Below are 23,142 nucleotides of genomic sequence, written 5' to 3'. Positions count from 1 at the left end.
AGGAACCTTGAAATAGACCAACGCCTGGATAGGTCAACTTGAACATCCTGAACCTTACGTACACTCTAGCCTATCACCTGCGTAATCTGATGGAAATCACGGTGCATCTGCAGCTAGTTTCGTTGTTAAGCTTAACACCTTAATCCCAGTAAGGGGCCTGTTTCAGCATCGGGCAATTTCTCTCAAACTAAACACTAGCCAGTGATCGTCGCCTTGTGCCATACCAACTGCAGGGGTCAGTCCGCGTTTGATAGGTGGTCTTTTTTGACAAGTGAAACGAGTTGTGACGGTGGATTATTTGAGGATTCCATCGTGTCAAGATGGGCCATTGTGGCGGGTTTTGCGGTCCGTAATGTGGATTGAGGTTTCGCAAGCCATGGATAAAAGAAGAAACTTGACTTCTGGGGCGATCTGCAAGCGACAGATGTCACTGGATCAGCGAATAATGATGAGACAATGACAAACATATAAGGCTGTGACATGTCCAGATAATTGTCTTTTGTTTCAGCATCACTTTCTTTACCTTTTACTTCATTCTTTTGACAAGCTGCGCTTGATCCGTTCTTTCTCTGTCTTAACAATATTCAGTCGTTTCAACTGGTTTGATACCACTTCTCTCTTGTCTTCTTTCGACCAACTCTCTTCAACAGCAACCGCAAAAATGCAGTACAGTATAATCATGGCCACTTTGGCCCTCAGCGTCTACGCTGCTCCCGCTCCTATGATCACTGGTGCCCCCTCTCTGTCTCGCCGACAGGAAGGTGGTGCTGCAGGTGGTAGCAGTGTTCTCGACGCTCCCATGACCATTGCTGCTGGCGAGTCTTTTGATGGCGGTAACGCTGTCTTCGATCGCGGTGTCTCCTGCACCGGCCAGGAAGAGGGTGGTGATTCCGACGCTGTCTTCATTCTTGAGAAAGGCGCTACTCTTTCCAACGTTCGCATCGGTAAGTCAAATCGTGTCTATAACTCCAATACCATCTCTAACTGTTACTGTTCCAGGTCCTAACCAGATCGAGGGTGTTCACTGCAACGGTGGCTGCACTCTTAACAATGTTGTCTGGGACGCCGTCTGCGAAGACGCTTTCAGCATCAAGAAGCAGGAAGATGGTGAGACCACCACTATAAACGGCGGTGGTGCCAAGGGAGCCGAGGACAAGGTGATCCAGCACAACGGTGGTGGAACTGTTATCATTAAGGACTTTGAGGTCTCTGACTTTGGCAAGCTTTACCGCAGCTGCGGTAACTGCAAGTCTATGCCTGCTCGTCACGTTGAGATCTCTGGTGGCTCTGCCAGCAACGGAAAGATTCTTGTGGGTATCAACCCCAACATGGGTGACACTGCCAAGATTTCCGGTATCCAAGTCACCAATGTTCCCAAGCAATGCATCACCTTTGAAGGTGTTACCGATGGAAGTGAGCCTAAGGAGGTTGGCACTTGCGATGGTGCTGGCTCTGACTCTGGCTCTGGCGGCTCTAGCGAGGCTCCTGCTACTCCTACCACCTCCGCCGGAGGCTCCGAGACCCCTATTGCATCTGAGGTTGCCGACCCTGTCCAGTCCTCCGTCGATGGCGACTCTGGTGACGACAACGACTCTGATGACAACCAATCCGGCGATGACTCAAACAACGACGACTCAAATGATGAGAACAAAGATGAGGACAAGGAGGACAAGGAGGACAAGGAGAAAGATTCCGGCAGCAACAACGGTGAGCAAGATCTCGGCAACGAGAGCCAGGATGGTTCCAACGGCCAGCAGCCATCTCAACCTCCTCAGTTTGATGCCCCCCCTCAATTTGGTGGTCGTCCCCAGTTCGGCGGCTTCCAAAAGTAGGCTACTATGATATGACGGTGCTGAACAGAAAGGAATGTTGGGTTCAAACTTGAGCTGTCTTGTCAGCGAAAGATTAAGACTTTTTATGTACCTATATTTTATTCACGATAGAGATGCTATTTTGAGCGCAGCTAAATAGTATGTTACTGAACCTGTTGACATCAAAACCTATTCCAGAATTGTAACTTTGACGCCTTATCGTTATTCTGATGTTCATTTTGGTTGGTTGTTGCCGGGAATGAAGGCAGACCCTGATGTTGGAATAACAAGTCATGCTTATTCGAGCACTCAATTGTTCCATACAGATTGGCAGTGCTCGTTTGATTAAATCGAGGGCAATGATGTAACGAGTAGCCTCACCTTGTCAGTGCTAGACGAAAATAGGTAGTGGCCGACAGGTGAAATAGGGCTGAGTCGCACACGCCACTGGGACTAGTTTAGTGGAAACATGCAGGGCAAATTACCATGCCATGCTTCTTCATTGAGTCTTGACGATGTAGTGATGTGTTGCATCATTTTACTTTGTGTCTTACTATTCGGATAAAGACATACGAGTACCAGCCTCAACGATATAGGACTCTGTACGAGAAATACTGTGATGACAGGAAACTAATGACGCTGTCTGCCTGGGCTGCCAAGTCTCTCACATAAGCGTGCTCATTTCACTTAGCAAGTGAGAATGACCTAATTGGACCAACACAGCCTTGAAGGATTCTCCTTGTTTCATTTCGCTAAAAACAACCGTCCCTTTCTTAGCTCCAGCAACTTAGCGCGATGTATTCTCAAGGGGAATAAAAAGTCAGACCCTGCTCCAGTGGAGACGCGATCGATCTGCTTACTTCCGTCCTCCACAATCGTTTTTCTTCATCCGTTATGTTTGCATTCAAGAACATCGCTGGCCTCGCCCTACTCTTGGCACAGTCTGTGACTGTCCAGTCTATGGACCTCGATAGCAGAAAGGGCATTCTCGAGGCTTCCAAGGGACTGGCTGGGGACCTTATTGAGTTCTACAATGGCAACAAGAGCGGCAACACTCCTGGACTCTTGGAAAATACCAACGGACTGGGCGATGGTTACTATTGGTATCAGTCGGGAGTTTTTATGAGCGCCTTCGTCGACTACTGGCAATTGACCGGCGATGACACCTACAACGACCTTGTTAGCGAGGGTATTCAATGGCAGATTGGACGGGACAAGGATTTTATGCCGGCCAACCAGACAGCACAAGAGGGAAACGATGATCAGGCTATCTGGGCAATGGCTGCCATGTCAGCTGCCGAGTATGGCTTTCCTGCTCCCTCAGACAAGAAGGCCCAGTGGTACGATCTCGCCAAGAACGCTTGGGATACACAGCGCAAGCGATGGGATGCCGAAGACGATAGTGAGGTTTGCTATGGTGGTCTCCGATGGCAGATCATGCCCACCAATACTGGGTTTACTTACAAGTCAAGTAAGATGATTGGTTCCCTTGAGAGACGCGGAATATGTTACTGATGCGCGTAGCTTTGTCGAATGCACTGTTCTTCAACTTGGGGGCTCGTATCTACCGATTCACTGGTAGCGACCAGGTCGCCGACTACGTCACCATGGCCTACTCTTGGCTCGAGTCAAGAGAGCTTATTGACCGCAAGACTGGCGCTGTTTACGACGGTGCGCATGTTGACGACAACTGCACTGATATCAACAAGATTCAGTGGTCTTACAATGCCGCGTCACTCTCTATGGGCCTCGCCTACTTGTACAACACTGTGAGTTCAATTACCTTCATGTTAAAGTTTTCAGTACTAACTTGTGTTACTAGACCTCTGGTGTGGAGGACGACACGTGGAGGAAGCTTACTGAGAAAATGGTCACGACTACTCTGGACACTTTCTTCACCAAGAATGGTGAATTCAAGGAGGTCGCATGCAAAACGGACACTTGCCCCCGTGATATCCCTACCTACAAGGCTCTCACTCACAGATGGCTCGCTGTGACTACCCAGCTTGCTCCCTTCTTATCCGACAAGGTTCTCCCTGTTCTCGTCAAGTCGGCCAAGAGCCTGAAAGCCGAAGGCAATGGCAAGGATGCACTAGAGCAGAAGCTTGCCAACTTTGCTATCGTTTCGAACTTGTTGATTGCGGACTCTGCTGGCCCTATGACTCAAAACCAGACCAAGACAGACGAGGATTCTTCGGCTACTACTAGCTCAGCGACTACCAGCTCGACTGCCACCAATTCTGATGCTGCTGCATCGTCAACGACGAGTGCTGATCAAGGCAACTCTGCTATTAGTATTGCAGGCTCGAGTAGCTTTTTGGCCATCTCCATGCTTATCATGGGTTTCCAGTGGCTCCAGTAGGAACAATAAGCTTCGAACATGACATGAAAATCTAGATAAGAATATAGTTTGCACGTGCGAAAAAAGTGCTCTAGTTAATGTGTCTGTACATATGAACTGTCAGATGTTATATGTTTATATGGTGCTGAAATAACCTTGTCGCTCAAGAGCTTTGTGCTGTCAGGGCCCTTCGTTGACTTGCTAGAGACCAAGGACTTGACTTTGAACAAAAGCCTATGGGTCATTGCAACCAATCAATCACCTCATAAGCTTGCACATCTGACCGCGACCAATACTTCTGTTATTTCCCTGATACATGCTCCATTAGCACGCCCTAGAAAAGGATACGTCACAAACGCGTCGAATCTGGTCATTCTCTGTAAATATAATAAATATGTACAATATTTGTTTAATGACTGTCAATCCAGAACTCCTGCTTATTTACAAAAAAGGGGTCTCGTCTTTCCATCTCATTCATGGCTAAAAGACTTTGCAACTCGGTGCTACTTTTAAACCCCGATACGGTGGATCTGTGCGCTACTCCAACTTCCATCTCTGGCAGTACCTGGTAATACTCTGATAAGAAAGTTTCTCAAATGCGCTGCGCAATGTAGAGATTGGTAACTCTGTGGCGTGATATGTATGTAATGTTGAGGCGTGGTTTGTTCATTTCATGTCGTTATTGGTGGGATAAAATCCCCAACCAAATCTTCGTATCGCTCAGCCGTCAGATTTGCGGCGAAGCATTTGGTGGTGGTGGTGGTGGTGGTGGTAGTGAATAGCAGCCACACAATATTTATTGACGGCCTGAGGGGATGTTGATACCAGACCAGCGAGGTGCAGATGATGGCTCAAAAACGTTGGTGCCCAGAGGAGGGTCTCGGCTAGACGAGGTGGACATGCTGGGAGTCTCGGTAACAATGGGAGAAGACTCGGACATGTTGACACGGGTTGATCCCCAGAATCTGTCCATGATGGGGTCGTGGACAGCTGTATCTCTGCCGTTTGAAACGCTGCGGCTAGGATCTGTGGTGCTCAGTCGTCGGGTCTGGGTGAGACCGAGACGGAGAGTTTGGGGAGCAGCGCGGACGCCACGGCAAAGAGTCTGGATGGAGGAGCTCATGTTGACAAAGTTTGGTACAGAGTAATAAAAGTGAGATAATTATTAAGTTGTCAGATAAGATTGGAGTTTAAAGTCTGGAGACATTCGGATATTTGAGTAGACTTATATCTTTGTCGGGTCTGTTCCGGGCTGATGGTGCTTCGGCTCGGATGAAAGGAATCGGTCTGGAATAGGAAATCCCCCACACCAACTTCCCCCCGCATTCTCTCCCTGTCCCTGTACCCCAAGGGCCGAAATGGGCTTATATTGACTCTGGGACCTGATATCGGTAGTTGGAAGAGACAAGGTAAGATAGCGACTGGCTTATCCATCTAACATTCTCCGATGTTCGGGTATCTCCAAGTGCCTATGAATGGCTACCGTCCCCGTTGGCAGCCCACTTCGTTGTCCTTCTCCAGCTCAGTCAGGCCATCTATTTGCGCCATCGGATCATCCCAGCGACACCAAGCAAGGTCACAAATGGGGACATGCGCCACTGGTCATACTGCAAGTACCACTTGGTGGCTGAAACTTGGGTTCGCTGTTGCTTACGTCAGCATACTATACAGTCGCGTATGTTGGGTTCACCACGATGAGGGACACCACGGGAAGATGCGTCCTTTCAAGAGGAGAGGACACTGGGCATCAACCTTGCCTTCGTGACGTGGCTGTACCGAAACCATGGCTAGTGACGCTGTGCTCCTGATGCTGTGTAAGGACTAGAAGCTTGGTACAGCGACCCAAACCCTGGGGTTTCTTATTAAAAGCTTGTGCAGCCAACTGTACAACATTGGGCCGCAAAAATGAGACATTGCTGATTCATAAACCCATGTGGCAATATCTACAAACGTGTTTTGCATCCAAGGTATGCCTGAATGCACAACTAACGGACTCTTTTCGGTTCACTCTTGATCGACAGCACATATCAGTCCCATGATATAATCATAGTTGAATTCTGCTAGCTATACTGAGCATGGGAGCCCATCTACAGGCTTCGAAGTACACTAGACAGACTTTAAAACATAAAAAAGTAAAATCTAACGAAAGGTTTTGGTGTGTTGAGCAGTCATCGGCACGCACAAAACAGTCTCGAGTAGTATCATTTACCTCAGAAATCATTTGACCTATACTTTACGCCTTGCCTCAAAAATCAAGATGATGATAGACGTGAAACCAGTGGAAGAAAATGGCCCAAAGACAGATGATGATGGTAAAAGAGAAGCAAAGATATGACCGCTACATTGTTGTCGTGAAGAAATGGGCACGAGGACCATATGCTCGGGAGTACCGTTGTACGCGATATGATTAAGCAATCGAAGCAGGGCATTGTTGCACCAATTGCGAGTTCTTGGGTTAAAGTCGGGTATCTGGTTTGGGATCCACGTCGCAATTGAATCAAGGTAGTAATACGTGATGCGTTCGGTCATCGTCCGGTTTGTGCACGTCGACTTTCAATGCTTCGTCGGATTTCCATATAGGACTTCTTGGTTCGCTGATAGCGTGTTCCAACGCTAACAATAATGCAGAAAAGGGACCCCGGATAGTTCCACCGGGCAGGTTGTTACAAGCTATCGTCCTTGTTAGATGTCGTTATCTATGACAACGAGTTTCTGCCGCGACGGCCACGATGAGACTCGTTGGTGACCGTCGTGGTAAGGGCATTATCCACCACAATATCGTCCCTCTTGAGTGTTCTTCGTGGAATCCAGAGGAGCTGGATCGCTCCAATGATGGCAACAACGGCACAACTGACCCAGGCAGTAACTGATCCTGCAAGGGCGTAGAAAACTCCAGCAAGGGGAGGAGCAATGGTACGTGCCAGGCAAGCTCCAGACATGGCGAGTCCGTTGACCCGTCCAAGTACTGCTGGAGAAGGTGTGGCGTCCTTGATAAGAATCAAGCACACGGGTGCCACGATGAGACCGCAGAAGCTCTGCATCAAAAGCGATAAGTAGATTCCAGCGGAGGTAAAAGGCTCGGAAAAGGCGGATAGGAAAGGCATGAGCATGTAGGATACAGGGTAGAGGACGATCATGCTGAGGAACGAGTGCCACACGCCCACGCGACTGACGTACACGGGGAAGACAACGCCCTGGATGAGCAGGCCCAGGACACCATTGACGGCCAAGTACAATCCGACGTCGTGCACAGTGTAACCCAGACCACCAACTAAGTCGAGCGTTCCGCGTGTCTCCGAAGGTTCGTCGAGCAGATACGTGGCAAGAAGGCTGCTTGCAGCCATTTGGTGGTACGAGAAGATGAGCAGTGCGACGATGAGCATCATGACGGTGTGGTTGAACGTCTTTTCTTTAGACTCGGATCCCTCGTTCTCCTGCTCCTCGTTGGGGGGCGTTAGGAGATCCTGGGGCAGTAGGACAGAGTGGACGGTTCCAAAGGAAGATCGGCGCAGATCGATGAAGTCGTGCTCAACGGCCATACCCAAACTGGACTCGGCAAAGCGTGGGCGGGATCGGCTGGTCGAGGGAGACATGTGTCGCATGCGGCTGCGGGAGGCGGAGCTTCGGTACTGGTTTCGAACACGTCCGTGGAGGGGAGTTCGCTCGTCAACGGACTCCAGGTCGTCGACAACTGGGATATCCTGGTAGTTGATAGTGGCGTTCTCGTCGCCGGGTCTGACGAGGGTCTCTTCGAGGAAGAAAATGCCCTGAATGACGGCAATGGCGACAACAATCACGGAAACAAGGTTGGGGAGTAGGTAAGGGTACCGTCCGAAAAGTCCGTCTTCGGAGAAGAATCGAGGGTACCAATAGGCTGGTTGGGCGAGGAAGCCTCCCATGGCGGAGCCGATGATACCACCGAGGGTCCAGATGAAGGGCTGCACGGCGTATGCCTTGGCTGTGACTTGGTTAGCTTCTGCTCGAGATAGAAAATTTCAGATAAAACTTACGCTCATGCTCGGGCAATTTCACCATCTCGGCAACCATGGTCTGCATGACAGAGACATTGCCGTTGAGAGCACCGCCGACAAATCGTGCCAAAAGGGCAACCCAGTAGGACTTGGCGAGGCCAAAGATAAGACTGGAGATGGCGACACCGACGAGTCCAAACAGGACGACAGGTTTGCGGCCAATGCGATCGGACAAGATTCCCCATCCCATGGAAGTCAGCGCCTCGGCGAGCGCATAGGCCGAAACAAGGAGTCCCGCGTAGAATGAAGCATCTTTTTCGTCAATACCAAGATCTTTGACCATCAAAAATGTGTAGGCCAAGATGGAATTGAAGGCGATGGGTTCAGAAAATCGACATATTGCTGGTGGGAATTGTTAGCGATGGGATGCGATGGGATGCGATGCGGTGAAGGTGCTGGGGTAGTTAGAGAGAAGAATGACGTACCGAGAATGGTTAGTTGCCTTGTGGGAAAGGCATTTGGGTCTTTATCAACCTTGTCTCCTCTGAGATTCATGATCTTTTTGTCTTTGTCTCTTTTCTTTTCTCTTTTATCCGGTTATAAATTGAATGGGCGAAACCACTCTCTGTCACTGGGTCGGGATGACTTGCAGACGGTGAAAAGAAAAGGAAAAAAAAAGAAAAGAGAAGAGCCAAAAAAAAAAGGAACAAGAGTAACGTTTGGTCGGGAGGTAAGATTGGAAGAGAAAAGAAGAGAGAGAGAGAGAGAGAGAGAGAAGAAAAAAAAAAAAGTCTGTTGGCGGGCCATATGACTTTTGAAGGTCCCTAGGGAATAGAATTTCACTTCACACCACGGGCGCGCAAACTGAATCAGGCTCCTGCTTATGATTATCTCTGTGGTAGAACCGGCCCGCAAACCGACCTTTTTTGTTCGCTATTATAACCCCCACGTACACAAACAAATCCTGGTACCCGACGGATAAAGTTCGCTATTTCTCTCTTCTCTTGCAGTGGTTATCACTTGGCAATAGAGGGGCTAGAGGGGGTCAGAGGGTGCCAGTCCGCCTCTAACGACAGTAATCCTGGTATACCTCAGCTACTGTCATGATGCAAGCAGGACATCCATGACATGGGGTAAAGTGGATTATTATTCCTTCCTCTTCATTAGAAATCAAGACATTGTTCATTGTCTCACTTTACAAATTGTTGGAATGACCGTTGGCCGAGGTCCAATACCTCTTTGCGCTACATTTCCGGGTTCACCCTTGCTCATTACTCAAGACACCGATTCTCCAGCACTAACATGAATCATCACCACAGAGTTTTTTTCTTTTCTTTTTTTCTCTCTTCGGCTTCCCCAGTGTTGGATCATGTCTCTACAATCCATGTCCACTGCCCTCACCTCCTATGTTCGGTATGGCAATGCTGCATAGTAGAGCATTGATCATCAGTGGCAAGCTGTTTTGTTCACCTTGTTTGTTCGCATGCTCTTTTTTTCTTCCTTTTGCCTTCTGTGGCGAAATACACTTTCGCTAGATCTAGTGTCGTCAGGGTGCATGCAAAACATACACGAGCTGTCAATCTGTCAACCGAACTTTAACATTAGATAACAAGAACATGCTTTCTCACTGTCAAATATAATTTGTACTCTCTAGATTGTGAATCAATGTTCCATAAAATCGAACAACTAACCCTGTCTCAGTCCTCAAATCGATCCTAGATCTTACTCCCCCTCCCCAAGTCGTACACCGTTTTTCCGCCAAGAGATGACACTAATTAGAACCCACCATCATTCAGGTGTGGCAAAACGGAAATCGTTCAACTGGCTAACGTTAGCGGGACATGATGAACCAATCGACACCGTCTCGCTGGAAGTGATGATGAGGCTGAGAACGGTCAAGACCATTCACAGAATTGCAAAGAGAACAGGATGATGATATCCATGGAACAAATGATAGATCGGATCCAGATCTGTCGCTTGGCTCTAGCTTCCTTATCGAGACCCATGCTTGCTGATCTGCAGCAAGCGGGCATCAATCAGAGCAAAGGCCCGTCTTACGGTCTGACAGTGTCTTCTTTTCCCTCTTCTCTTCCCGTAACTTCACCTTCGCTAATGCACGGACCCTTATTAGCATCTCATAGCATCGTGCCATGTTAATATCCAAACAAGCGCGATAAGGCGCTGCAACCCCAGATATCGACCACCATGCACCGTAATACATCCGGACCAATAAATTGACTGTTGGACCAAACTTAGTGCGTGAAACTGCCGCTCTCGTCAAGTGGGCTGATGGCGTTGCTCTCCCCTCCCCCGCTTCCTCACCGGCTTTCTCTCCTGGGTAGTGTGTTTGGTGGCTGGGAACAACCAGGCTGGGGACTGACCGTTCAGTCTCGTCCTACCGCAAAAACAAGTTCGTCGAGCAGGGCTTGGGCTTGGTTTGACAATTGACAATGGAGCGGGTATCCAGGGAGACATCCTTGATCATGCGCTACTTAAATGCGCATCATCACAGGTCGCCTGATAAGTGACCTGGCCTGGTAACCACCGTACCCCGATCGCGCAGTGTGAAATCCGGATGGATGGGCCTCGATTCACCAACATGGGAAATTAAACAACGCACTAAGAAATCCGATCTAGGAATAATATTTAGTTCATGGCTTTTGACACCTGACGTCTTCAGAGTCAAGATTCCGATGCATTGTTCTGGCGGTGTGGTCAACTCCCAAACTCAATTTAACGGAAGCACACCACATCGCGACAACGTCCATTTTGCGCAACAGCTCCCAATCGTCGATCAAAACTGGCATGTGGCTGGAAATCTGTGTTCACTATAACAAATTACTTTTTCTTAACGTGCGACAGATCATTTCAGAAACCGGGCTTCATTGAATCATCATATAAATCCTGTATCACTGTAACACAACAAGGGAATTTAGGTGGGTAGGACGAACTTCGTATCGGTCATCCCTGCAAGCAATCTCTACCAGTCCCTACATAGTATGCACGGGGAAATAAGCATCGGTAGTCCAGGAACGTCCTGCTGGGAGCAAGTCTCATCGTCATAGAAGCTGAAACGGGTGAAACAGAAGGGCTTGGTTTGTATTAAGCCATGTCGTTATGTTTCACCTGCAATCTCTTATTCCCTGAGCTGCGTACCTGTATCATATCATGCAAGTTGCCTTGGTGATTCATTGATAACTTGACTTGAATATTGAGGTCTGATCAGTACCCAGGGCGATATTGTGATTTGACCAACGCAGTTGTCCGCGTGTATAAGCGAATTGTCTAACCTACAAATATTAATCCCCGGGTACATTATCTGCTGTTAAAGTCATTCATTGAACGGTAGTGTTGCAATAGTGATATAATTATCTCGTCAAGGTAGAGTAAAGGTAGATGCTAACACATAAATTCAACGCCAAGTCATCTGGACTATCAAGCAAACTTCGTCTTTGGGCGTTCCTGCAATTCCCCATCCAGGATAATATCAACCTTTTCATTATAAAAGCACAGCAGTTTCGCAATAGCCCCGCTCTCATGTGTCGGATGATTATAGTACCAGACCAAATTCTCATGAGTCTTTCCATCCACCACGACGTGATAGTATTCAGCCTCGCCTTTGTAAGGACACTTGGTCTTGAGATTGCTTTTTCTGAGAACAGTCTGGTCGACTGACGCAAGGGGCAAGTAATAACGGGTCGGTAGACTTGTCTCAAGGAGATGCATCGACGATTCCGTCTTGGCAATGGTTTTGCCACCAACCTTTACCTCAATAGGCCGCTCAGAACGTAGGATATCAACACGCTTGAAGGGGTCCTTTGCGTGTACAAAAATGGGCTCATCTTCCTCAAGCCATTGGTCTGTTGAATGGTCAGCCTCCTGTTATTCTCGACCTCACTGTCGGGACGTACCTATACTACGAAAGTCGATTCGTACCAGACCGGACAGCGGCCCAAGAGTCACATCTGGGAAGAACCTCAAAACTCCATCTACTCTCTTCTCTTCGAGGACGTCATGAGCTGGTACGATGAGTTGAGATATTGCTGCGCGCTCCTTGAGCTCAACCGAGATGTTCTGCTTGTCGGCCAATTTCCCGTTCCTGATATCCACCGACGGGACGTAAATTGTGGGAAAGTTGTCGTGTTCCCAGACAAACACGGCCTTGGTAGTATCGACGACGGTGATGTGATTATGGATAGCCCGGATCCTGCGGGATGTTTCGAGAGCTTTGCGAGGACCGTGTTCGATGAGAGTCTGTGCGAGTTCTGCGAGACCGTATCTGCCACTCATTTTGAGTCAAGTTGATATGGAATAAAAATATCTTTCTTTCTCTGTTTTGAAGTTGTGAAAAGTCGATACAATGACTTTATAGCTGACTATCAGCTATATAATGGCGAGCTGATGTTGTTGTTATAGAGGTCATACCCCGCTCATAATGACGCATCGGAACATGCACTGGATTACCCATTGGACCCTTTGATTTATAATCGCCTCCGTGGAGGGTATCCCAGCCTGTTAAACACCTTTGGATTTCAAATATTACATCTGACAGACTGCAGCCTAAGTTAGAGCCTCGATACCAGCTGTTCTCGTTCTGGATTTGGTGTTGGCAAAATGCCAGGCTTGGCTCTGTGGTTGGAGCTTTACCAGCCAATAATCGCCAACGATAGACCATATATTGAATTATCATGTCATTAGTTATCCTCCAGCTCCAGAATCGTCTTTCTTTCCTAACTTGATGTTTTACCACTTGCTTTTACGCGAGATCTGCGAAATCCTCTGGTTGTCAGCACACTCCACGTGACTGACCAGCTTGGCAGGCTGACTGAGATGTTTTTTGACCAGAAAATTGATCATCGACTTTCTCAAGTCAACTTCAGTTTCGCGACCTAACGACTTACGCGTAAGAACAGCCAAATCTTGATCAAATCTCTCACATAATGGATACTCTTCCACCTGAGATCATTCGGAATATCGTCTCGCACTTGATCGTCGCGGCACGCAAGGTCCCTCATATAAACGAACTCTGTCCCATAACGTCGCTCGCACCCTACGCATCGATTTCTCAGCAATGGCGAGACATCGTCGAATCCATCACGTTCCGGCACCTCATTCTTAATTCCAGGAGGCTTACTGAAGCTGACTGCAAAAACTACCTAACGCCGCTTCGCCTAAGCTACGTGCGATATATATGGTACGATTTCGAATTCCCCGCACACAATCTGGCCGTGACGACAGATCCGGAAGATTATGACGATCAACTCGTCTTCAACAGAAGTGTTAGGCAACTTCTTGAGGTTCTGTCGCGATTTCCGCATCGAGATGAGCCTGTAGTTGGCCTGGAAATGTTTATAACGCCACCAAAGAAGTTCGCTCTCCGTCTATTGCGGCACGAAACGAAAAGGTCGCGTGAAAGGACAGAGGTCCTTTTTGGAAATGTGATTCCTGCCTATGTTGAGCTATTTGAAGACTGGGACAAGGGAATTGCCGAGATACCAGCTGTTTCCTATTTCAGAGTTGAACCAGGCTCTCAAAGCATCCTGTTCTCGCCATCCTCGATGAATCGCATTGCTTCCAAGATGCCACGTCTATCGAGGGTAGAATGGTGGCTTACCGACGAAGAGAACATTGATTCCATTACTGATATTACTGAGACGAGTCAAAGAACAAGTGAGTCCTGTGGAAGAGATGAAAAGTGAAATGCTCATTTCTGCGTACCGAATGGCTTTGATATATTACTAACGTCATCAATGCAGTGTTCTCACGCACACTTGAGATAATTCCAACATCTGTTAGGTCCTATGCTCTAAGCTATTTGCGGCAGCCTCCACGATCCGCAGTAGACCGGGTCAATAGCACAGTTCCTCCAAGTACACAGGACGACATTATGAGTCGATCGTTTTACTCATTCACTCAAAGAATAGGCCTGGACGATTTCTATCTCCTGGCTAGAGTGGACAGCACAATCCTCTTGCCTCAACAACCAAGAGCTGATGCCCTCTGGCCGAGCATACGCCGTTACAATCTTGAACTGAAAGAACACTTGCCGTCGGGCGAGTGTATCGCCCAATTGCCTAGCAAGGGATACGTATATGACCAGAAAATCATGGACAGATTCGCCATCGCTGCTGCGACTTGCGCTGCTAGGATGCCAAAGATTGAGGAGCTGAATGTCATTCACCATGGTCGGACGCAAATGGGTATCTGTTTTAACACGTGTTCAGAAGATGAACCTTGTCTCGAGTTTTTCGGCCAGCCAGACGTCCCCGAGCCAAGTGAGGAGACTTTGGCGATTTGGAAGAAAGCAGTAAAGACACATGGATTGAAATGGGATGTGAACATCACAAGCGAGATGGGCAAAGTGTACCACTTTTACTAGTGGTTGAGATAGAGATGGTATATAAAGCTATTTTCCAGGCGTGACAGTGGCCCATGGATGTCTTCTTGACTTGAGGAAGTCAGTTGGATCGAGCAACTTCCAACTTGGAAAGGTGTCCATTTTCTCACTGTTAATGACTTGCCAGTTGAACTCGGAAGTTCGGGACGTTTTTATTTACAAATATGCTGTCAGATTTTGGCTTGATAATTAGCGCTACAGGTGGTGAGGCTATGTTGGAGGGAGCTGTAAAGATGAGCCCCATGAGGCGGAGCAATAATTAGTTGGGCTGACAGGTCGGCTGCCGGCCCAGGGAACTTGTCGTATTTAACACGAGGTACCATCCACAGTAAATTCCCCTCATCACACATCAGAATACTAGAATACTCCCCTTCCTCAGACATCAATACAGAACAATGACTTCGAACAACAAACCAGAGCGAGCCAGCTTCAACGACATAGAGCCAATCAAGGTTCCACTAAGCGCAGACTGGGGTATCCGCGTTCCTGGTCACGAGATGATAAAACTCATATATGGATTCACCCCTCGAGATATGGACGACAGATGGATGTGCTGCACCGACGGGCCCGACAAGGAGGGGAACATCAGGGTCCGTATGTGCAGAAGTTGGAGCAGCATGGAGAATATTGCACTGATAGGAAAAGTGCCAGCTGAGGCCTACAACAACGAAAAGTTCATTGAGAGGGAAGGGGGAGTCATTACCAAAATCGTCTGGGAGAAGCCAGAGAAAGATGAGTGGGAGCCTATGAATGAGGAGAGGGCGAAGGAGTTTGCAGTTAATTTCAGCAAGTCCTGGATGAAATGCGACTTGAAGGGCTAACGGGAGTTGGTCATTTAATAAGAATGTTGTGACGTGTTATTTGGAAGCTTTTTTATTAGTCATTTCTTGAATCTATCCATGCTAAAGCAAGCCTTGATGGACATAATTTTGATACCTTCCAGATACTTCCAATGTTGAACGACCCTTTACTCTCCATAGTGAATTGCTCTGTTCTGGCTGGTCAGCGATGTTCGTTTCAGAGAACAATGAACAAACTCCAAATCTCTCCTCAAATCATCTAGTCGGTGGTCCTCTCGGAGGCGACGGCATTCTTGCGCGTGCCGTTCTGACCTCCAGCCTTTCTGTGACCTCGCAACGGTCCTCTGCAACAGGTCGAGAGGCTGATGTGTATGCTTGGTTGTAGGGCTGCGCCAGTGGGAACGATTGACGATTGTTCATGAGCGGAGCTGTATCGGCGGTCCGGCTTGGAAAGAGGTCGTCTATGGCTTCTAGAAGATCCTCATAGAGACCTTTGACGAATGGAACGATTCCGCACATTTTTTGTTGAAAAGACACACGCTTTGGGTGATTGGTGTAAAGGCTGAGTTGTTAGTGAAACATGCCAGGTGGAATGAATCTGTTCGAGATCACGTGCCGTCGATAGGCAGCCTGTGTCGACACAGAACAACGTCATAAATAATATGTTCAACCGTGAACATAATGATTTTTTATTCATTCCTGAATATTCATGATTTATCATGTATTGCTTCCACCCTGTCTTGACCATAAACTTCTTGTTGATCTACACCTTGTGTGATCTTCCCGACTTTGCAAAACTGTCGGTCTCGCCACCCATGCCTTCCTTGCTATCGTTCGCCTGCGCATTCTGATTGTTGGTCTTCTTTTCCTTTTCTGTCAAGTTCTGCTGACTTTCGAAAGAGTTTGCATCTTGTTTTTCAGGCGTGCCCTTGAGTGAAGCCATGGCGCCTTCAGTGTGGTTTGTGACATCCTTGTCGTGCTTGAGATCGGACGATACGGGGGTCTTGACTTTTCCTGACTCCATACGTAGCGAGGTATATGGAACGTGCGTGGGTTTGCTTCGCAAGGCGGATGTGATGGTTGGGATACGTCGAAAGGACGACAGGGATTGGCGTGCGAGTGTCATTTCGGCGATTGGCTGTGGAGGTCTACTACAGAAAGAAGATATGAGGTTATGGGTTGCGAAGAAATGTGTAAGAATCAACCAAAATGAAGAGTTGTAAAAGATTGATGTAGTCGCACGTTTGGTAAAGGAGAGGTTGAACAGCAAATAATGACGACATTGTAAAAGCCGAGATACAATCGTCATCATCATGGTTGATGTCATTGATACATCAGGCCCATCGACACAGACTTCAACTTCAGCTTCGGTCTAATAAAATTCCGAATCATATCGTATTTGTACACTTAGATTGCCTCTTGGGATACTGTCGTTTATTTGTTCGACGTCTCACCAATGGTACTGCAATTAAATTGTAATAACAGCTGCTCTCGCTGGAAGACAGGACCCGCTTCGCTCCATTCCAGCGGTAGAGACTCCTCGTAAGTGGAAATTAATGTCTCTCACATTTGAACAACACAAGATTGTAGAAGTATTCGCTACAGAAGCAGTAGGGCAGTTGGAGAACTTATGGCTGCGTTTAGTTTACTGCACCTTCTGGTGTTGGAAGACATATAGCTGCAAAGAGATCAAGATGGTAAACTTGTTCATGTTGGGTAGATCAAACCTTTATGCTGATTGTTCTCGATTCTTCGGCAGACGCTTTCAAGTTGATTTAATTGACAGCAAACCCTCAGGCTACCTCCTCTATGACCTTCAAACTCGGCCATCATTTTGATCCCTCGTAGATATCCGCTCCGCCGTTCCCTCACAGGTAGGTGCTTTTGACCCACGACTCCTCCCTTTCAAGAAACTCTTCAAACGAAGTCAAAGGAATTCCCCATCCCTGAACATCCTCAATATCGACCTTGTCCTCCAGTTCTCGGGCCATGACCTGTATGGCAATGAAAAAATCTGTCGCCATCTTCTCTTCAATCTCTTCGTCAGTTATAAAGGTGGTTCTGAAAGATCTTCCAGTTGCTTCCCCAAGTTGTTTTGTGATTTCAGCAAGAGTTAACTTCTCGCTCGCAATCGGTACAAACTGATGGTTGAAGCGTTCTGGTTCACGAAATGCAGCCACGGCAAACTTGGCAATATCCTCCACATCCACCTGTGGGAGACGTGTTTCAGGTGTATACGCTGTCTTCAAAATGCCCTGAGGCACGAGATCGGGATACATCATGTTGACCTTGGGGTCAAGCATATTGCACATGAAGAACCCGGGGCGAAGAATTGTCCAGGCATCAAATCCGCTCTCTTGGACAAGATTCTCAATGTCGCGTTTCCAGCAATGTCCCCGACAGACCGGGTGTTCCGGATTGTGGTATGGTCCCTTTTCGAGGTCTTTTATGGCCATGCCACTGGAATAAACAACGTGTTTGACGCCAGTGAGCTTGGCCATATCGAGGATTCTCTTGGCGTGAGGGACCTCAGAGGTGAAGGTTGCGAGGTTGGGTACCACGTTCAAGAAAACATGGGTGCACCCCTCTATGACTTTCTTGAGAGTTTCTTCATTGTCCCAGTCGCCAGGGGTCAACTCAACACCGATGTTTTGGAGCTCTTTTGCCTTGGGTGACTCCATGTTGCGAGCTGTGGCACGTACAGTCCAGCCAATATCAAGGAGTTGTCGGGCAACGGCGGAGCCCTGTCTGCCTGTTGCACCAGTCACAAAGACAATTGAAGCCATCCTAATCTTCTTTTTCAGGTAGCTAGATAATGCGTAGGTTAAAGAACAGCTTCCATGCTCTTGTAGGGACACATTCTGTGTTAAATATCGGATCGCTCTTGGTCATATGTACTGACTTAAGCCTGCGGAGTACATTGCGGACTTCCAAACTGGTCGGACTTCGGTTCGCCCGTCAGGATTCAATGTCATCCTACCGGGCAGTATCAGTTGGGAGATGCCGGGTTACCCGACTGATGGGAATTTCATTCGTTTGTGTTGGTCAATTGCACTCTGTTTCCTATTGTAATCCTGGTACAAAAACAAAACAGCGCAACCAATACGAATGTTCCAGCTTGGTACACTACTGTTCCTTTTTTAGTCGTTGTGTTCAGCCACATCTGAATATTGGTCATCAATTCCGGTGTTCGGCGTCAAAACATGCCGGTTGAACTAAGCACAAAGGAAACCCGAGGCTGGTAAGCTAAATCATTTGCTGAAATAAACCAATGTTCTGACACATCATGCCTTGTACTCGAACAACTCTGGCTTTCAGCCATGTACTAACAGTTGTTCAAGGCATTCGTTTTGGACCGAAAATCACGTATCTGATCTTTGCTAGACATGTGCACAATTCGACATAAATAATTTACACAGGTCAGTAGGCATGTATTGAGTTGTTTCTGGCATCTTCTCTCACGTCTGTGAGCAACACATCCAACTCGACTTCGACCATTTGTAAAGCGCCGTATCAGGAGACATGCCGTCATCAGATATAGGAGGTAGAATATCTACAACCTCAATCCAGCCACCAGCCACCAGATATCAAGTTTCTAAAGCTTTGTTCGAAAGACCTTTTCCAGTTAGCGAAAGGAGCGGTCATGGAACAGCAATACGTGCAATCAAATGGCTCAGAGAAAGTCGTTTTGTCCTCCATATTATCTACATGGAACTCAACACTGGGGGCACCATAGATGTCTGGATTGGGCTCAAGTCTACACCAGTCATGATTGCATCGGGGTGCTCATCAGCAAAGTCGTTTGCCCATATTGCTCTTCCTGTACCAGCATCAACAAAACGACGTTTGGTCATGCTTCACTCTTTGTAAGTGGGAGTAAGATTAAGCGGATTGTTGAAAAGCAAGAGAGACTATGCTGGAAGTCTAATCGGCCTTGTTCAATATCGCTGCTTGGGTCGATGTATGTGCTGTCTTTGTGAGCATGACATGGAGATAAGAGCTTCCTAAGTACTCGCCGATGGTTATTGGCCAGTGGCCTCGCGGATTATTTCAGTGTTGCTGTTAAATGGCATCTTCTCGATCCGATGAAAAATAGAATCAGCTGATACACTGTCAATGTAGCGCTATGTGTATACATCTCTTCTTGTTCTTGTGTTTCTCTACTCTACTCCAACAAGTCATTCAGTGTTGCCTAATTAACGATTGCATTAACTCTGTCGACTTAGTCACTGCACTTTGTTCACATTTGTATTCAATTTGGCCTGCCAGCTAACATCTGATGTGTTCCACTATCATGACTATGGATTCACGAACTCACGGCACTGGTTCAGAAACAACCTTAAAGGTCTATACTTGTTTACAATAACAAGTCGATGTTATAGTAACCTTTAAGGTGTTAAGTCTGCACAAATGTGTGTACGAATGAGCCAGGTATGAACCAGGTGTGTTCCTCATTTGTATAAAAGGGGGATTTCCCCCCCTCCAGAAAGAATTCTCCTCAAACCATTCCGACCACGCAAACACATACACACAGATTACACGAGCAGATCTACTACACAGCCACACATTTTATACAAGTGAGTAACTGTTTTCTTTCTACCGCAATCATGCCTCGTGTTACCCATTTCGACACGGACGTTGGCCGTCTCCCCAATGGGATGCAAAGGATTTCTTACGACGACAGAACCAATATGTATACTTTCCGTGCGGCGGATGGGACCCTTTGGGAGAGTTCGTCTGGCAACGCCTACGGAGAGCTGACCGAAGTCAGCGTCCGCACGCCGACGAACCCGGAATTCGTCATTCGGAACCCTCAGTTCTATTCTACAGCTGAGGTTCAACGTGCTGCTGACTCGTTCCCATCTAGACGTTCCAGCACACCCCCACATCATCGTGCCGCCGACGCGTTTACACGGGGGATACCCACACGTGCAGCAACGACTAGACGTCCCGCTGGCCCTTCCGCAGAAGCAAGACCTCGATCAGCAACGACTGGTACACGTTCCGCTGCTCCTCGCCAAGAGCATCAATCGGCCGCACCCCGCCAAGAACGTCGGTCGACTGCTCCTGCTCGACAACCTGGTGCTCTTCAGAGAACTGCTACAGCATGCCTGACTTCGCTTCGTCGACGAGCACGGTCCGTCCGGATCACACTCACTGGAAGTGTGAGCAAGACACTGGAGGAGACCAAAGCTGCCATCAGCAAAATCTGATGGCGCTGAGGCAGTGCGAGGGCTGTAGAGCCCGGCGCGGTGTCGGGGATGAAGCACTTAACAGCTGGATGAGTACCATCGGAAAGCTGGATCGTGTTGAAAAGGACGGTACTGAATATTGGCAGTACTGGGACTGAGGTGGGTGTGGGGGGAAAGGAGTCCGGAGTGTGGGATTTGGGACTGGAGTTTTGAAATTGGGTTTGTGGTGCGAGACGGTTGTTTTCATAACCAGATTGGTATTAATAAATGAGAACTTCTAATGCTGAACGATTATAAATAACTATTTATGTGACTTTGAAATGATGTGACAATTGCCCCTTGCCTCAGACAAAATTAAATTGCGAGTACAAATCGTGGAGATGCCAATGGTCAAACGTGTTTACATAGATGCATTATTTGGCTTTGTTGAACACTAGACTATACAAGGCAACAGCATATGCTCAACAGGGAACAGATCGATTGTCTTTGAACGAGAGAAGTCCAGCTTTCCCGAAGACCTTGGCCTGATAAGTCAATAAACAAACAAAGACTCGGTGTATCTTCTCTCTTGTTTGCAGAGTGTATACTCCAACTCCAGTCTTGCCCCCTGGTTGTTGATCACTTGCTCCCAGGACACACACTCAACCCTCTGCGACACTTCTATTTCCTCCATAGTCTTTATACATCCCCCTCCAATTTTGTCTTGTTCAATCTCTGCTATCCTCTCCACAGCTCTTGCAGCAAAGGCACTGTCCCAGACTGCCTCCCGGAGTCGCTGCTGTCGCAGGATTCTCAACACCTCTTGTCGGACAATTGGATCCCGACATTTGGCTCCAATGATATAAAGAATGGGAATAATAGCTACGTCCTGTGTAAATCTCGGTTTTGGCGATCCTTCCTGGTGCTGGTGCCCAAATGCGACTTCATCTACCATTTTGACGCATCGCTGAAATTCAGGCAGGAATTTGTCATACTCTATCTCTCTACCCGGTCCGAGACTGCTAACAAGTATCCAAAGAACGGTATTCTGAAGTCGCAACAACGTTTCAAGACGACTGCTCCCAATAACACCATGGTGATTGGTTGTACTTAGCATTTGTTCAAAAAGTTGCGACCACGTCTCCAGTTGTTCAATGACAAGCTGTTTAGAAGCGATGGGAGGTACGCCTTCTGTGAAGAATGCCTCTTGTGCCATCCAATGCAACCTCATGGCTCGCGCAAGTAACACCAGGTGGCAATTGGCGGCATGTTCCACTGAATCAAATTCATTGTTCGGGAACAAAGCTTCTTGTTCAGGGGTTTCCTGCGTATTTTCCGCGTTCCAACCGACCAGATATGCACCGGCTTGCATATCGAGACGCCTCAGCTGCTTCACAACTTCTATGAGAAACATGTTCACGCTGGAGACGTTGCTCTTGTCCAGCATGGCATCGGGAATGCTTCGTGAGAGTTTCACTCCTCCTTGAAGATGTATCATGGCCCGTTGATAATTGCCCGCTAAGTTGTCAAAGCTTGTAAACAGGTAGCATACTAGTAGTGCAATTACCATCGCTTCGATGTTGCCGCTACTTTCCTGTGCCAGAAACAGCTGAATGGCTTTATTGTAATGGAACAATGCCCCGTGTTCCGAGTGGCTGGAACAGCTATCGTGGTAGCTTCGGTGAATCAGGGACAACGCAACAGCAGCATGTCGTACTGATGGGGTTGTTTGAGAGAAGAACATGAGAGTTTCACGCCATGATTCGCTTGGGTAGTATTCGTTCAAATGATTGACGGAGATGACTTCGAAAAATGACATGGCTTCTGCCTGAGCTGGATCGACTGGTATCAACATCAATGCTCCTGGATTTTTCATGATCAAGTTTTGGTGGCTTTGATAACGTGGATGTGTTATCTTCTGAACACTCAATTCAGTAGATGGGTTGGGCAAGCCGTAGGTCGCTGCTGCAATAGCATCTGAGTGATGCTGGCTCGTCTTCACCTCAACCCCAACAAGGTATGGCGCCACACCATAGCCATCGCAAGTCCGTCCTGTATACTGACACTTTAGGCATGATGGTCTAGTCTGGTCGCATTTGATTCGTCGTATTCTTTATTGCTGTTGGTGAGCTTCGCTTGTCCGACAAGAGTGTTGGCGATGAACTAGGCGAGACTCACTTGCACGTTTTACAGCCTAGCCTGGACTTTGGGGCGAACTGCCGAGGTTTCTTCCTCCAAGCCTGGCTTGAGGTTTCAGACTTAGTTTCCGAACTGTTCATGGCTGGGACTAGTGGTGGAAGACAAGTTCCATCAGCGGCGCAAGTGTTATGCACGGATGATTCAGGAAGAGCAACAGCAACTATGTTTCCCTTTGTCTTTATACCAGGGAAGACGTATTCACTCAGGCTTGAGAGGGGCAAACTCCAACAGGAATAATCAGTACTAACCAGGCTGTCAAGCTGCGACCTAAATGTAGTGCTTACTCCGAATTAAACATGCTCATTGGTCAGTTCGTACAGGTGGATACTCCAATCTTACTGTGAGATCCTACAAGCTCGGTCTTTTTGACGATCCCAAATATCAAATTTGTGAGAGTCGACAATCCGAACAGGTTTTCCCCTCGGTCTTGAGGGGCTGAGTACTCACCAAAG

At 47.7% G+C, this 23,142-nt stretch overlaps 11 protein-coding genes across 11 annotated transcripts; 5 read left to right on the top strand and 6 right to left on the bottom strand.

The window, feature by feature from the left end:
* Positions 1-679: 679 nt before the first annotated feature.
* FGSG_03713 (uncharacterized protein) lies at positions 680-1,832 on the top strand (the record flags this gene model as incomplete). The annotated part of the gene is made up of 2 exons (XM_011323678.1): positions 680-944; positions 1,000-1,832. 2 exons carry the CDS (start codon positions 680-682, stop codon positions 1,830-1,832), a joined length of 1,098 nt encoding a protein of 365 aa, XP_011321980.1.
* An 873-nt stretch (positions 1,833-2,705) lies between these two features.
* Positions 2,706-4,173, top strand: FGSG_03714 (uncharacterized protein; the record flags this gene model as incomplete). The annotated part of the gene is made up of 3 exons (XM_011323677.1): positions 2,706-3,282; positions 3,336-3,580; positions 3,634-4,173. 3 exons carry the CDS (start codon positions 2,706-2,708, stop codon positions 4,171-4,173), a joined length of 1,362 nt encoding a protein of 453 aa, XP_011321979.1.
* A 335-nt stretch (positions 4,174-4,508) lies between these two features.
* On the bottom strand, positions 4,509-5,541 carry FGSG_03715 (uncharacterized protein). Its single transcript, XM_011323676.1, has one exon. It carries the CDS (start codon positions 5,273-5,275, stop codon positions 4,949-4,951), a length of 327 nt encoding a protein of 108 aa, XP_011321978.1. The 5' UTR covers positions 5,276-5,541; the 3' UTR covers positions 4,509-4,948.
* A 991-nt stretch (positions 5,542-6,532) lies between these two features.
* Positions 6,533-8,678, bottom strand: FGSG_03716 (uncharacterized protein; the record flags this gene model as incomplete). Its single annotated transcript, XM_011323675.1, has 3 exons — positions 6,533-8,110; positions 8,163-8,525; positions 8,609-8,678. The coding sequence occupies 3 exons, from the start codon at positions 8,676-8,678 to the stop codon at positions 6,849-6,851; spliced, it is 1,695 nt and encodes a 564-aa protein (XP_011321977.1). The 3' UTR covers positions 6,533-6,848.
* A 2,880-nt stretch (positions 8,679-11,558) lies between these two features.
* FGSG_03717 (uncharacterized protein) lies at positions 11,559-12,413 on the bottom strand (the record flags this gene model as incomplete). Its single annotated transcript, XM_011323674.1, has 2 exons — positions 11,559-11,983; positions 12,035-12,413. 2 exons carry the CDS (start codon positions 12,411-12,413, stop codon positions 11,559-11,561), a joined length of 804 nt encoding a protein of 267 aa, XP_011321976.1.
* A 650-nt stretch (positions 12,414-13,063) lies between these two features.
* Positions 13,064-14,502, top strand: FGSG_03718 (uncharacterized protein; the record flags this gene model as incomplete). The annotated part of the gene is made up of 2 exons (XM_011323673.1): positions 13,064-13,793; positions 13,880-14,502. The coding sequence occupies 2 exons, from the start codon at positions 13,064-13,066 to the stop codon at positions 14,500-14,502; spliced, it is 1,353 nt and encodes a 450-aa protein (XP_011321975.1).
* Positions 14,503-14,915: 413 nt separating this feature from the next.
* Positions 14,916-15,341, top strand: FGSG_03719 (uncharacterized protein; the record flags this gene model as incomplete). The annotated part of the gene is made up of 2 exons (XM_011323672.1): positions 14,916-15,114; positions 15,160-15,341. 2 exons carry the CDS (start codon positions 14,916-14,918, stop codon positions 15,339-15,341), a joined length of 381 nt encoding a protein of 126 aa, XP_011321974.1.
* Positions 15,342-16,083: 742 nt separating this feature from the next.
* FGSG_03720 (uncharacterized protein) lies at positions 16,084-16,603 on the bottom strand (the record flags this gene model as incomplete). The annotated part of the gene is made up of 2 exons (XM_011323671.1): positions 16,084-16,468; positions 16,563-16,603. 2 exons carry the CDS (start codon positions 16,601-16,603, stop codon positions 16,084-16,086), a joined length of 426 nt encoding a protein of 141 aa, XP_011321973.1.
* Positions 16,604-17,188: 585 nt separating this feature from the next.
* On the bottom strand, positions 17,189-18,241 carry FGSG_03721 (uncharacterized protein; the record flags this gene model as incomplete). Its single annotated transcript, XM_011323670.1, has 2 exons — positions 17,189-18,072; positions 18,223-18,241. 2 exons carry the CDS (start codon positions 18,239-18,241, stop codon positions 17,189-17,191), a joined length of 903 nt encoding a protein of 300 aa, XP_011321972.1.
* Positions 18,242-19,927: 1,686 nt separating this feature from the next.
* FGSG_03722 (uncharacterized protein) lies at positions 19,928-20,435 on the top strand (the record flags this gene model as incomplete). The annotated part of the gene is made up of 2 exons (XM_011323669.1): positions 19,928-20,051; positions 20,188-20,435. 2 exons carry the CDS (start codon positions 19,928-19,930, stop codon positions 20,433-20,435), a joined length of 372 nt encoding a protein of 123 aa, XP_011321971.1.
* Positions 20,436-21,044: 609 nt separating this feature from the next.
* FGSG_03723 (uncharacterized protein) lies at positions 21,045-22,770 on the bottom strand (the record flags this gene model as incomplete). Its single annotated transcript, XM_011323668.1, has 2 exons — positions 21,045-22,572; positions 22,670-22,770. The coding sequence occupies 2 exons, from the start codon at positions 22,768-22,770 to the stop codon at positions 21,045-21,047; spliced, it is 1,629 nt and encodes a 542-aa protein (XP_011321970.1).
* Between the last annotated feature and the right edge of the window lie 372 nt (positions 22,771-23,142).

This window comes from Fusarium graminearum, chromosome 2, assembly GCF_000240135.3.
Source record: "Fusarium graminearum PH-1 chromosome 2, whole genome shotgun sequence".
In the NCBI taxonomy this organism is placed as follows: domain Eukaryota; kingdom Fungi; phylum Ascomycota; class Sordariomycetes; order Hypocreales; family Nectriaceae; genus Fusarium; species Fusarium graminearum.
The sequence above is the reverse complement of the archived record's forward strand: the minus strand, read 5'-3'. Positions and strand labels throughout refer to the sequence as shown.

Bases quoted from the DNA above. Each gene is read 5' to 3' on its own strand.
- FGSG_03715 (XM_011323676.1), bottom strand. From the start codon at position 5,275: ATGAGCTCCTCCATCCAGACTCTTTGCCGTGGCGTCCGCGCTGCTCCC.